Source organism: Dendrobium catenatum, unplaced genomic scaffold, assembly GCF_001605985.2.
Source record: "Dendrobium catenatum unplaced genomic scaffold, ASM160598v2 fragScaff_scaffold_1656, whole genome shotgun sequence".
Classification (NCBI taxonomy): Eukaryota; Viridiplantae; Streptophyta; class Magnoliopsida; order Asparagales; family Orchidaceae; genus Dendrobium; species Dendrobium catenatum.
The window spans coordinates 333,469-346,980 of NW_021320118.1; the positions used below are offsets into that span (position 1 = coordinate 333,469).

General features: G+C 35.6%; 1 protein-coding gene across 2 annotated transcripts; it reads right to left on the reverse strand.

Moving 5' to 3' along the window:
• Window positions 1-1,698: 1,698 nt before the first annotated feature.
• Window positions 1,699-11,732, reverse strand: LOC110105787 (putative zinc transporter At3g08650). 2 transcript variants are annotated; one of them, XM_020835427.2, is made up of 6 exons: window positions 11,546-11,732; window positions 9,458-10,432; window positions 8,397-8,681; window positions 3,180-3,308; window positions 2,903-3,000; window positions 1,699-2,799 (listed from the first exon to the last, which is right to left on the reverse strand). In XM_020835427.2, exons 2-6 carry the CDS (start codon window positions 9,926-9,928, stop codon window positions 1,989-1,991), a joined length of 1,794 nt encoding a protein of 597 aa, XP_020691086.1. In that variant the 5' UTR covers window positions 9,929-10,432; window positions 11,546-11,732; the 3' UTR covers window positions 1,699-1,988. The 2 variants fall into 2 exon arrangements, with proteins under 2 accessions (XP_020691086.1, XP_028557086.1); XM_028701253.1 differs by lacking the exon at window positions 11,546-11,732 and adding an exon at window positions 11,344-11,533.
• Between the last annotated feature and the right edge of the window lie 1,780 nt (window positions 11,733-13,512).

Genomic DNA, 13,512 nt, shown 5'->3' on the forward strand with positions numbered 1-13,512 from the left:
TGTCTTCTGCTTCGATGAAAGTGACAATAATAATCATGATTGCCAATGTTTGGTTTCAATGGATTGGACCATTTAAGAGTTCTTTCATTTTGTATAGTCATGAAAATATTAACACATGACATATTCAATTGAGTATATTCCTTCTTCGGAATATATTGACAATCTTGTTGAGGTCGAGGTGGAAGATCTTTATTTTTTTTAGATTTATAATATATAATTAAATATATAAATATTTAAATAGATATTATAATTTATATCAAATATATACAAAATAAATAGATAAAAATTAATATAATAGTTTATAACTGGATTCATTTTATATATTGTAAAGTTAATGGAATCCATATAAACTTTATAATATATAAAATGCTTTGTATAGTTTATATAATTTTTTATTTTTACTCATGATAAAAAAATTGTTTAATTGTTTAAATTAAAAAAAAAAACTTGAACTGGTTGGTTTTAAAATATCGGGACCGATTCGCGGGTTGAACTGACAGTTCTAACTGAAATCGGTTGTTTTGAAGCAAAGCTAGTTTTCAAGCTGAACTGGACCGGTCTTCAAATCGGTTCACGATTGAACTGGTCAGACCGGCCAGTCCAGTCCAGTTTTTAAAGCCCTATATTTCTAAACTTTCAAATTAAAAAAAAAATAAGAAAATTCTAACAGTCATTTGAGCCTGCTCGCAAGTCGAGCCTCATCAAGTTCAAACTCGAGCTCACGAGACTATTATGGAGTCGAGTTCGAACCAACTTGTCTCAATTATAACCGAATAGAATTACTCTATGTAGCGTTGCCCATCAAGATATTAATTAACCAAAACACATGAATCAAGATGCGCTTATTCGATCCATTAATAATCTGATACCGACCTTCAAGATGAAAAGACTACCAAATATATTATCTATTGAATTGCAGACCTACATTACTCTGGAGGTTTTACGCTTTTTTGCTTTTACCAAAATATAGGAAGAAGAAATTAAAGAACAGCTATAAATATAAGATGCCAGATTTCTCTAAATCGAAGTAATCGAAACTCATACGCAGTGTTCATAATCAAGGAGGGAATAATATTCTTACACAAATAAATTTTGTAATAAACTTCCAGATGCCACAATATTGTAGATTTAGGTTTTATTTGAAATGGCTTTCTTACTGCTTTCTAAGATAACTTTTTAGTACACAAATTAAATTTTTTGTACTAAAAAGATGTTCTAAGAAGCGGTAAGAAGAAAGCTGTCTCAAACGAAGCCTTAGGCTTCATTTGGAGGAGTTTTCTTACTGCTTTCTAATATAAAAAATTTTAATTCAAAATTTTTTTTACTAGAAAATTGTTTTAAAAAGCAACAAAAAAATTATCTCAGAATACAAATAACTCTCAATATACTAAGAGTTTTAATTGCCCCCTCAGCACTGCACAGCTCCGCCCTTGAAAGAAAGTACATAGGTTTTCCAATTGAATATTTCTGACAAATCAAAATTTCACATACCAAAATTCTAAACAAATCAGAAGCCCTCCTTAACGTTCAACAGCAGTGAAAAATTTTAGTACCGATTCCATCAGAAGCAGTGCGCACTGAATGACAGGAAACTCGAATAACATTGCTCGAGCTTGATGAGGCTCATAACGGTCATAAAAATAAGATATACTGAAATAAGTGCATGCTCTACATATTGCATCAAACATGCCAGAAAGGTAATAGCTGAATCCTCTTATTTTAAGATTAGAAAAAAAAAAATCCATTCAGATCAATAATATTCATAAGAGTTTTTCATATATATTCACTTCATTGAGGTATATGAAACTAATCTAAATGTAAATGAGAATCAACTACTAAGCCAAACCATCATCCTTACCTCAATCAACTAAGCTGCCATTCTTTCCCTTTAAAACAATCTAATCTAAATTCATCCTTCCAAGCCCTGCTAATATTCAATGGGATCAAGTGCTTTAGAAATCGAGATGGAACCCTCCAAACCTACAGATTCATGTGACAGCTTCAGGGGCAGAGTTGCAGTAAGGAGTGTGTAGGCAGACAAGTCTTGTGGACATCAAACATATACATGCAAATCCAAGCCCAATCATAAACCCATAAATGCTCTTAGGTTTATCTAACCTTAGAGCTCGCTTACACACAATTCCGAAGCTTGGAATCAAGGTTCCACAGGCAAAAACCATCCAGTGATCAAGCCCGTTGTAGTTGATTCCAGCAAGTATAGCACAAATAGCAGAGATAGGTCCAGCAAGACCAGTCATGGCTGCAGCAACAAGGGCTCCCCTCCAACTATCAGTGGCACCAAAAATGCAACTTGCCACTGCTGCTCCTCGTGGGAGACCATGGAGAGAAACCGGGAGTACCAAGTGTCGCCCAAGCCCATAAGCTTTTGGGGCAGCTACACCAAGTGCCAGCCCTTCAGCAAAGGCATGCAATGAGATGGCAACACAGGCAAATATAGATTGAAGGGTTAGGGTGCTCAGAGAAAGGCCAGAAGTTTGGAGATTATTGACTGAAGATTTCTTATGGCGCCCCAACTTCAAGAGCGTTGAAGTGGACACATGGAAGAAACCAGAACCAGCGGCGAGAAGCAGAGCAAGTGTGAAAAAACTCATCTTTGATGATAGAAGTAACTGCAGGGGCCTCCAAGCAGCAATGAGCAACGCAATGCCGGAGGAGATACCTGATAGTAGAGGGTGTGGAAGGCGCAAGAAAAGAGAAAAATTGATGAGAATGATGCCTCCGATTAATGGGCCAAGGCCAAATAATAGTGACACCAGGAAGGCAGAAGCATCTGCCAAACTGCAAGTGGGAAAATTTAAAATCATAATCAGGTAAACAAAGAAAAATAGATAAGCAAAATGTCTAATGAATAAAAAGCAAAGGGAACAGGAACGTATGGTACTTGTTGCCGCCGCTGAAAGCTTGGAGCACTGTGCTGAGGGTTTCCATGAATGCCACAGCAAGTGTACCAGATGAAGCTACTTTTGATGGGGAGGCTTCCTGGAAATAAAACAAAAGAAAAAGGATGGGAATAAGTAGGATCAAAAGAAGAAATTAAGCTGTATGAAGAATCTCCTGGACGGTTCAAAGGCTTCATTTATTTTTTTAAAAAATGCTTCATAGAAGAATGAGGGATCTTATTAACTCGTGTTTAGAAAAGGCTGGTTTTATAATTATACCTTGAAAGCATCCGGAAGAACTTCTGCAATCACCATCCATATCATGCACCCAGCAGCAAAACCAGTACAGAATGGTAGAACTTTGTGAAAAGCATCAGCACAGAGAAAAGATGGAATTGCAACAATGGGCTAAGTTAAAAAAAGTGCAAACTGTCACTATAGATATCAAGCAAGGTACTAAAAAAGGGATATTTAGTACTCTTAGCAAACAATAAATACATAAATAAAACATTATACTATGCATATGATTTAATCATTGTTTCGAACAACATTTTTGGAGAAATAAACATTTCTTCAAATAAAACCAAATAAATTCCTCGTGTTTGTATCAATGAGGAGAGAGAGGGGGGTGGACAGCAGAGCCACATTAATACACACAACCAACTCATTACTGATGCAAGCAAAAATTAGGATTTCTCCTAATTTTGCAAGCAAAAGTTACTCTTCCTAGAATAATAAGAAATAACACGAAATACTCAAAATACACTTTTGATATCATAAAAAGACGCTTTTACAACTTTTGACGCTTACAAACACAAACATAAACAACACCTAAAGGAGATCTTCTTTGCTTGAGATGAAAGATACAGATGGGGTGGTCACTTGCGGCGAGAAGAAAGAGATTAGAAGCTGAGACGAAGAAAGGACAAGCTTGCAAGCTTTCCCAAGAAGGAGAGGAAGCACGGAACAAGCTCGCAAGCTTTACCAAAGAAGAAAGAAAAAACCCTCAGGTTTTTTACTCCAAAAATAACATCATAATCTCTCATGACACCAAGACTCACTCGACAAACCTGCTCTGATACTAAATTGATGCCGGCAAACTAGAAATAAAGAGTCAATAGAGGAGAACACTAGGACTAGAAGAACAAAACTCGATTCAAACTAGAAAGCTGACATCCAAACAAAACACCAAAACAAACCAAAGTCGAACAAACGAAACAAAGTTTAAAAATAAAAACACTATCCTCAGAAGAACCGGCAAGCAGGTTCCTCACATGCAGCAAAAAGCAGGTAAAATAAGATAAGTGCTAAGGGCTTGCAAACCAATGGTCCACCACAGCAACAAGGTCCAACGTCCAACAAAACTCCTCCAGCAAATGTCACCAAATTCTGCCAACAAACACCTCTAATAATGAGCTAAAACATCAGCTCAAGCAATAATGAGCTAGAACCCGACACGTTTTTGTAAACGGGTCAATTTTCCAAACCCGAAGTGACCCAACCCGTTTAGGGATAGCACGTTAGGCGGGTAGCGGCAGTTGCAACAGTGCCAATGGCAGAGGGGGCAGCGGGCGTGAGGCAGCATGGCAGTTGGCGCGGGGCAGCTGGGTTTTCGAGTCATTCCCGAGTTCCCGGGTCAACCCGAACCCGACCCGGTTTTGCAAACGGGTTGGTTTTCAGGACCTGAACCCGACCCGCTTCGTGTTCGGGTCAACCCAAACCCAAAATTTTTTGGTCGGGTTCGGGTCAGGTCCAATGTTGACACCCCTAATGCTTATATTCAAGTCATTAAGGAAATGTATGCAGGAGCTATTACTTGTGTTCAAACACAAGGTGGTTTGACTAAGTATTTTCCTATTTCAGTTGGATTACATCAAGGATCAGCCTTAAGCCCATATCTTTTTGCTTTAGTCATGGATGTACCTTGGTGTATGCTTTTTGCTGATGATGAGTGGCTTTACTCTTAGAGACATGATACAAAATGAGCATATACGTGAAAAGGTTGGAGTAGCTCCAGTGGAAGATAAGATTAGAGAGTCGTCTGAGATGGTTTGGTCACATAAAACGGAAGCCTTCCAATGACCCGGTTAGGGAAGTAGATGTATTGGATTTGACTTATGTTAAGAAAGGTTGAGGTAGACCTAAAAAGACTTGGTTAGAAAATATTAGAAATAGCCTTTCTTTATTAGATTCAGATGAAAATTTAACTATTAACAGGACTCAATGGAAGAAAAAGTTTCATATAGCCGATCCCACATAGTGGGATAAAGGTTTGAGGTTGTTCATGTTGTTTAATGATATGCCTACAACCATGTGCAAACCAATATAACTCATACATTATTTTAAAAAAAACTGCAATTTATAATTCACTAAATAAATTTATTTAGATTTATAATTAAAGGTCTTTGAGAAATTATGGTCTAAAATAACATATCAAAATTGAAATTTAACTTAAGCACTGGCTTCATATTTAATTAAAATATTTAATAGAACCAAATATTTACATATCAAATTAATTAGCTTCAGTGAGTTGTCTTTTAAAAAATAAAAATAAAATAAGAGGTATATTGAATCAGCCAACACATTAAATTAAAAAAATAATTAAAAAAATAAATAATATGATGACTCCCCGCTCCCCTATCTACTTCTTAGCTTTTTAATTGTGCGGAACGCCCACCCAATTAACTACCCACTCGCTTAACCCACTTAACCCGCTCTCCTAAACCGGGCCGCTTGCCAAATCGGGTACCAAAACACTAGCTCGCTGGCCAACCCAACTACCAAAATAGTTGGGTGGGTGTGGAGAGATAGGTCAGCAAGCCACTCGTTACCAAGGTTTATGGCAGGCATAAGAAAAAAATTTCCCCCGCAATCTCCTTCACCTTATTAAATTAATCAACGGCTCTTTTTTAAAAAAATTGTCCCAATGTTAATAGGTCAGCAATCCGTGGGGTGTAATCGTGGGCTACAATTGGAGATTTCCTCTTCTGACATCAAGATCCGTGGGATTGATTCCAAGAACTGTGGGATATAATTATTAGAATCAATTAGATTAAATATCATTCATGTTCTATTTATTAGAATCAATAAAATTAGCCCATAATCTCTTAATTTTTATTATGTTTTCTCTTCGTTATTGATATTTTTGCTATATGGAGATAGGATTCTTATAAGTTTCTAAGTGTAAAGCCACTCATCCACCTAAGCATCCTCATCTCTGCATTATTTAACTTAATTAACCAACATTCTAGTCCATAAAGCATTGCAGGTGTCACTATCGTCTCATAAAATTTTCACTTAAGTTTGAGGGACTTTTTTATTACACATGCCCGATGCATTCATCCACTCCAACTGTCCAACTTGAAGTCTACTAATAATATCTCCATCTATTTGAACAATAAACCCGATATATCTAAAATGTGCACTCTTTTTTATGGCTTAATCACCCAATGTCACCATCCCACCACTAAATCTAAAATATAATAGATCTAGAATGCCAATGTCTATAATACAAAGGTACCAGTCAGTCTTCTAATATTATTGATTCATAATTATTAGTATCACAGTCATTAAAATGTTATAACATAAATTAAATCTTTGTTCTACTAATTCATCTAAATATTTTCTCCATTATTCAATTTTCAAATCGTTTTGACAAATGTTTCATTGATTAAACCTATATTATCTATAAAAAACATATACTAAGACACATCACTTTGAATATACTTTTAAGTGCATTCATAATCAATACAAAAATAGATGAATTCAATGTTGGTCATGAATCTAATTTTAATATAATTAGAAACATTTTGGTCAATTCATGACTACTTTAAATACTAATTAATGCTCCATCCTACATATATTTAATAGCTTTAACAAACCTTTAATCGGTACCTTTCTTCCTTAGTGTGCACCAAATAAATTCTAGAGGGTTCTCACTTCTCAATCATATTTTCTAACAATACAAATCATATCCAGTAAATGGCTATCATAAATTTGCTTCCATTATTGGTTTTCTTGACACGAAAAAAAAATTCTATGAAACTGACATAGTTTTCCAAGTCAATCTTCCATTATCGATGTAGGATGAGCCTAATTTAATGATTATAAATCATTCAATGACATCTTATTGCCACTCTCATGTCTCCATTGTATGACTCAAAAGTTTGATTTTTCTGTAATCATCACACTCTTGAACAAACATTTTTGCTCTTGGATATTACCAAAATATTGTATCTCCAATCATTTGAGATTATTTTATCCTCCAAAATATTATTGAAAATATTTGTTAAACAAAAACATATATCCTCAATAACTCACAAAATTTTAATAAGTATCTAATTTGAACAAAAAATTTTACATATATAAATCTTTTTCAAAGCTAACTCCACTTTACTTTTTTGGATCAATTTATAATATGCCTTCTTATGTTCATTGTGCTCATTATTGAATTCAAATTAAATCAAATTCTCATTTTGCTCTTAAATTCACACTCCTTTTCCTAACAACATTATCTCTCCATTGAGAATCTCATACCTTCGTCCTCATCTATGACCTTTCAAATCCCCCATTCTCTCTTGTATACAATTTCCAAATATCAATAACCTTGGAATCGAGAAATTACCCCTCATAACAGATTTCTTGCCATTAAGAGTTAAGTTGCAGTGTGTCATTAAAGGGCCTAGGCCTAAAACGGAGATAAATTTTGCTAAATGAAATTTGGGTATTTTGAATGAAAATATAAAAGGATTGGTTGGCACAGTGATCATAAGAATAATAGCTACTGTTTTTTTTATAAGAAAGAAATAGAATAGAGAAAAATCCAAAGATATTGCAAAAAATTATAAGCTGCTGTGCATTAGAAAGGCTAACAATATGATAAAAATTGGGATAATAAAGGATAAATAGTTAAAAAATAAAATTGTCGATGGAATAAGGCAAATGATAGGATGATTTCTATTAAGATAATTACCAATAATGATATCATCAATCATGCTAGTGCTCATGCTCATCAATTTATATTAGAAGATAGTTTACAAAATTAATTTTGCGAATAGATGGAAGAAATATTACAATATACACTTGATGATGAAATGATAATTATTAGAAGTGCTTTAATGATATATATGTTCTAGTAGGATGTGCTATGAGAGGATTAATGGTGGCTAAAGAATACAAGACATAAAATCAATGGAATAAGTTATACTTTATATCACAGTAGCCTATGATCTTGCAATATCAAACACATACTTTGATAAATAAGAGGAACACTTAATTACGTACAAACATGAAGCCACTAAATCACAAATAGATTTTTTTCTTACTTTGAAGGAAACAAAAATTCTCTTGCAATAAGTATAAGGTAATTCTTAAAGGTCATTTCACATGTGGTAGCATGGCGATGAAGCAAATGACAATCAACACCCATAAATCTCATTTATTCATTCATTTATTCATTCATAAATCAAGAGTAGGAATAGAACCGTGAACATTTACCTGAGGCAAAGATGTAATGAAACTCCACAGCATGGCATTATGTGGAGAAATCCCTCGTGATGCAAGAACCATACTCACAGCTAAACCTTCAGGTATGTTATGCACAGCTATTGCTAGAGTTACAAAAAGGCCTTGGTTAACTCCTTTTGACCCAGCAAATGATACCCCAACGCCTGAACCTTCGCCAAAGGAATGCAATGTCATTATTCCGATGACCAGTATAGCCTTACTTGCATCAGCACCTTTTAGATCTAACATGCTTACTTCGCCGTATCTTTCGAGAACCTGAAAAAGAAAATTATACATGTTTAGCACACTTTCATAATGCCCATAGTTCTGAGAGGAAGATGCATTCCATGACTCAAGTAAAACATGATAGTAACAGGCAACATTGTAACAAATATAAGTGCAATAAGGTCTCATAATCACAAAAGAATAAAATTATACTAGCAATTAAAACATTCCCAATGGAATCTTTCCAAAAAAAAAACCATGACGTCTGATACTCAAAAGAACAACTCATTATACCTCTCATAGAAACTAAATTGATTTTCAAGAACTCCTTGAGGAAATCAATGGATTTAAGAAACAATCATTACTGCTCTGTTCATTTAAATTTGTATTCTAAACAGAGGAATCCCTTAGAGAGAGAGAAACGTGGAGGGCGGGGGAGGAGTAGGATAAAATTTAAAATAATATAATAACACCTGCATTATCAAATGAGCAATCCTGCACAAGCAGGGAAAGGCAATAAAATATGCGCAAGATCAAATTTGGAAAAACAACATTAATGAGATTGACTGAAATATATATTGTTCTTATGAGACTAAAGCTATGGGTGTAAGCCCCCTCATCAATTTGGCAGTTTAGAGACAATTTTGAACGTGTAGTTAATAGAAGTTACACTTGAAAACTAATCAATGCATATGATAGGATATATCAACGCTTTGGAAAAACTAAAAGAAACTGAGAAAAAATTTGAAAAGAAATAGTCCACAAAGTTTAAAATTTAAAAAAAAAAACCAGACTAAAAAAGCAAAGTAGATAACACGGGTAAATACCTTCTTACAAAGTAAAATAAAAACTGCTCCACTCATAATTCCAATAACCACTAAATTGCCACCACCATAGCTTTGCCCTTCCTGTACCAAATCAAAGCTAGCAGCCAGCATCACTCCGGCAGCCAAACCATTGCACACACCTGCCCATTCAGGCTCTAGTTCCACAAAGAAAAAAGGAACTGCACCCAAGCCAGTTGCAGCAGCCATAGCAAGAGTAAGCCATGCAACTGTAAATAGTGAAACTTTGTTGCTACCAACTTTCCTCTCATCAAATCCGTGGAAAATAACCCCAGGACTATGAAGTCCAACCTCTTTGCCTGAACCATCAATAACTGTGCTCTCTATATCTCTCCGCGGAGCACTTATCATCCTTTGAACAATTATGTTGTCTGATTTTGCAATAGTAGCAGAACCATTCCACACAAAAATAATAAGCAATGGCAGTATAAGAACGTGCAACTTTAAGGCCATTTCTTTAGATTTAACAAATAATGTATATGTATGCCAAAACCCAGCCCTGGATGAAATTAGATGCCAGCCTTCATGTTAAAACCCTGATCTCATAAAATAACCATAAGATAAATAAACCAATCTTTGTTTAAGAAGCCAAATAGGTCAACAAAGCACTATATGATCCTCACATGGCTACTTTCATATCTGAAAAAGGTATATTCTTCTGAATCTGTCCTCTCAGATGTTGATGCCAGGAATACCACCCGGTGAAATACAACACTATATATGGGAACGCAATGTGCCAGATGATTTATATAAATTTAGCACAAATGATACATTCATTTGTAGAGAGATTAAATTCCAACTCAGCCTTTATGCATTGACTGCAGCCTTTGAGCAAATTAGAGCAGAAGGAACCAAGAATGAACACTTAAATACCCAAAAATTGGGACCTTCTACTATAAGAGATTTTGAAAAAAACTGCAAATTCCAAATCCAAACCAAAGCATGAAGTTCCTCAACCTGATAAGCAATGCAGAAGCAAAAAATTACTCATATCGAATTAGCCACAAAATTGATAAGGAAAGAAAATACAGTGCTAGAAATAATTACAACACGTCATGATAGATCTAACGAGCATAACAAATCAAATAATACATCAAAAAAATATACAGTAACTAGTAATCTAATAAAAAGCGATTCCCTTCAAAACAAAAAAGATGCACAGAAGAAATTCAGATCTTCGCAACTAAAATATGAAAACTAAAAGCAACCCTCTTCAATCAAATCAATCATGAGAAGACACAACAAATGAATTTCATAAGACAACCTGCCTAAATCCTACCTTCTAAATCTCTACGACTAATATAGCACCTTCAAACCCTGCCAAACAGGATTTAGGGAACTGTTGAATCCAACAGCGAATTAAATCCTCCGATTCCCTCTTTTTGCCGGGATTTCGGCCGATTTACGGGATTTGGCCGAAGAAACGCGCGAACGGAAGAAAGATGGCTACTTTCGCAACGAGAAAGCTCCCCTCGTCGTCGTTCCTTCCGATCCAACAGAAGAACGGCGAGGAGGTGTGACTTCTGATCCGACAGCAAGGAACGTCGTGGAAGCAGACGAAGTCGAATAGCAACAAACAGCCGGAGAAGAGGAAAAGCAACCCAATGAACAGGAATTGCCAGAGATCATAGGAATAAATTAACTAGGTTAATTAAAATTAATTAAGAATATGATTTAATTAACAAATAATCATACTTGTTGCCAAACAGCCCCTAAAACAACAAGATACCTCGAACTAGCTTTCCAAAGATCCCCACAATGATCGACTAATCCGATCAGTTGCGGAACAAATTCAGACATCAAAAGAAGAACTTACTCCAAAAGCCTATAATTACTCTACGCTGTACAGGAAAAGCAAAATATCCTACAAATTCAGCTTCAAGGATTTGACTTCACGTCTCCGTGATGTAGATATATTCCTCGATTAAACCCTAAAATACGGAGAAAGTAACGGCCAAATATAATATCAATCGGTTGAGAATTATAATAAATTAGTGGAGCACGCGTAATTGGAAGGAAGAAAGAGAAATGAAAACAGGCGTAAAACAAGGTTCTTTGAAAACCACCTACTTTGAGAGAATCAGTCTGGTTAAGCGGTTTTTGTAGCGAAGATTGAAGAAGACTGCCGAAGAGGGAATCGAGCTTGGTTGCGGGAGTCGGTCGGATTTGCTAATGGCGACCTGGGTTTGAATTTAACAGGACGTATGGTTGAGATAATATTTGGTGAATAAGTCGAAATGGACGGTAACGTTCTTAAGGCTCAATTTGACGTTATCCTAAATAGTTGTATGATGCCGCAGTCTGCGGGGGATAAAGGTCTGAGAGACTCTAGTAGGAAGACTAAGGTAAATGGGATCATTGTCGGGTGAAGGAGATTGGAGAGATTGTTATCGTGTAATTATGATTAGAGGGATTGTAATCGGTGAGATACTATGGTCGGATGAATCGTAATTGAGAGATAAAGGTTGGAGGGACCGTAGTTTGGCGATAGTGGTTGAAAGGACAATAGTCGGGCAACTGAGGTTAAGGGGATCGTTGTAATGTGACGGGGTTTGAGCGACCATTGTTAGCGGGCGACAAAGATCAGAAGGATCATAATCGGAGGGTGATAGAGGTTGGACCTTAGTCGTCGGGTAACGAAGATCAGATGGATTGTACTTGGCGGGAGACGATGGTCGAGATGAGACACTATTGTGGCGGCCGAGTGGAGGTCCAAAGGTGATGATGACCATGCAAAGGTCGAACAGTGGTGGTCAGGCGGCAAGGTTTCCCTGGCAATGGTGCCAAGGTGGAGTATTGAGACTCTTCAAGCCTTAGAGATCTCTTGAGTCTTTAGCCCAGGGTCCAAGCTTCCCAAAAAGTTTCCCTTCATGTAAAAAATGAGAGTCTATTTATAGATTTTGAGAGTGTTATACTTTATAAATATGGAGAAGATCAAAAGTAAATTCAAAGTGCTGCTTCATACGGCCTATACTAATTCCCTCGATCATAGTGTTCATTTAGCATAAGCGCCTTATGCAAAATCAAGCGATCTTGAGCTCATTGGATTTGCTCGTCAAGCAACTCAGTTTGACAATAAATATGTATTGTTTAGAGATCATTTCATTATTAAATTTTAATGCTTTGAAGCTTTCAAATGTGCTTTGATCCCTTGATCTGGGCTTATTTGGGCTTGGAGTGGACAAATGTTGATATCATTAGATTTGCCTAATTAAGCCGTTAAATTTGACTATAAATTTGCTGAAATTAGAGTTTGCATGGTCCAAATTTTAATTTCGTAGTTCCCGGCTTAAATCTATGTCAAGATAAGTGCTTGATCATGGTAACTTTGGGTGAGTATCAATTATTAATCATACTACAGTATGAAATTCGATTAAATAAACATGATAAAATCCTAATTAAAAATGATGACATGAAAGAAAAAAAAAATCCTAAACAAACTTCAAAGATATCTCTTCAGGAATAACATGGACATGAAATGAATTATATACATTGATCTCAGATGAAATTGATTTGGCTATGAAAAAAGATTCACAAAATAAAACTTTAGCATGAGATAATTCATAACATTTGAACAGTTGTCAATGATGTTGAGATAATTTGATTAACAAAAATATTTAATAAAAATATTAAAATATATTTTATTACTAATGTTCAAAACAAAAATTGTTCAAAAAATTTTTTTTTTCACAAGGGAACCAAACTAATAAATCATGCAAAATCGAATTATAACTGATATATCATCAAAAAATTATCTTGATCGGGCACGAATCTCGAGGCAAAATCAACGTGAAAACTTCAAAAATTAAATCTGGGATCACCTGAACTCCGATTTCAGCAAACTTATAGTCGAACTGAGCGTCTCGGAAATACGAACCCAATGATACCAAATTCAACTCAATCCGAGCCCAAATGAGCCCAAGTCAAGCACCCAAAGTGTTGTTGGAAAGTTCATACCGCAATTTGAGTTACCAAACGGTCTTCGATTTTAATGAGCTTATAGTCGAATCGAACGGATCGACGAGACAAATCCAACG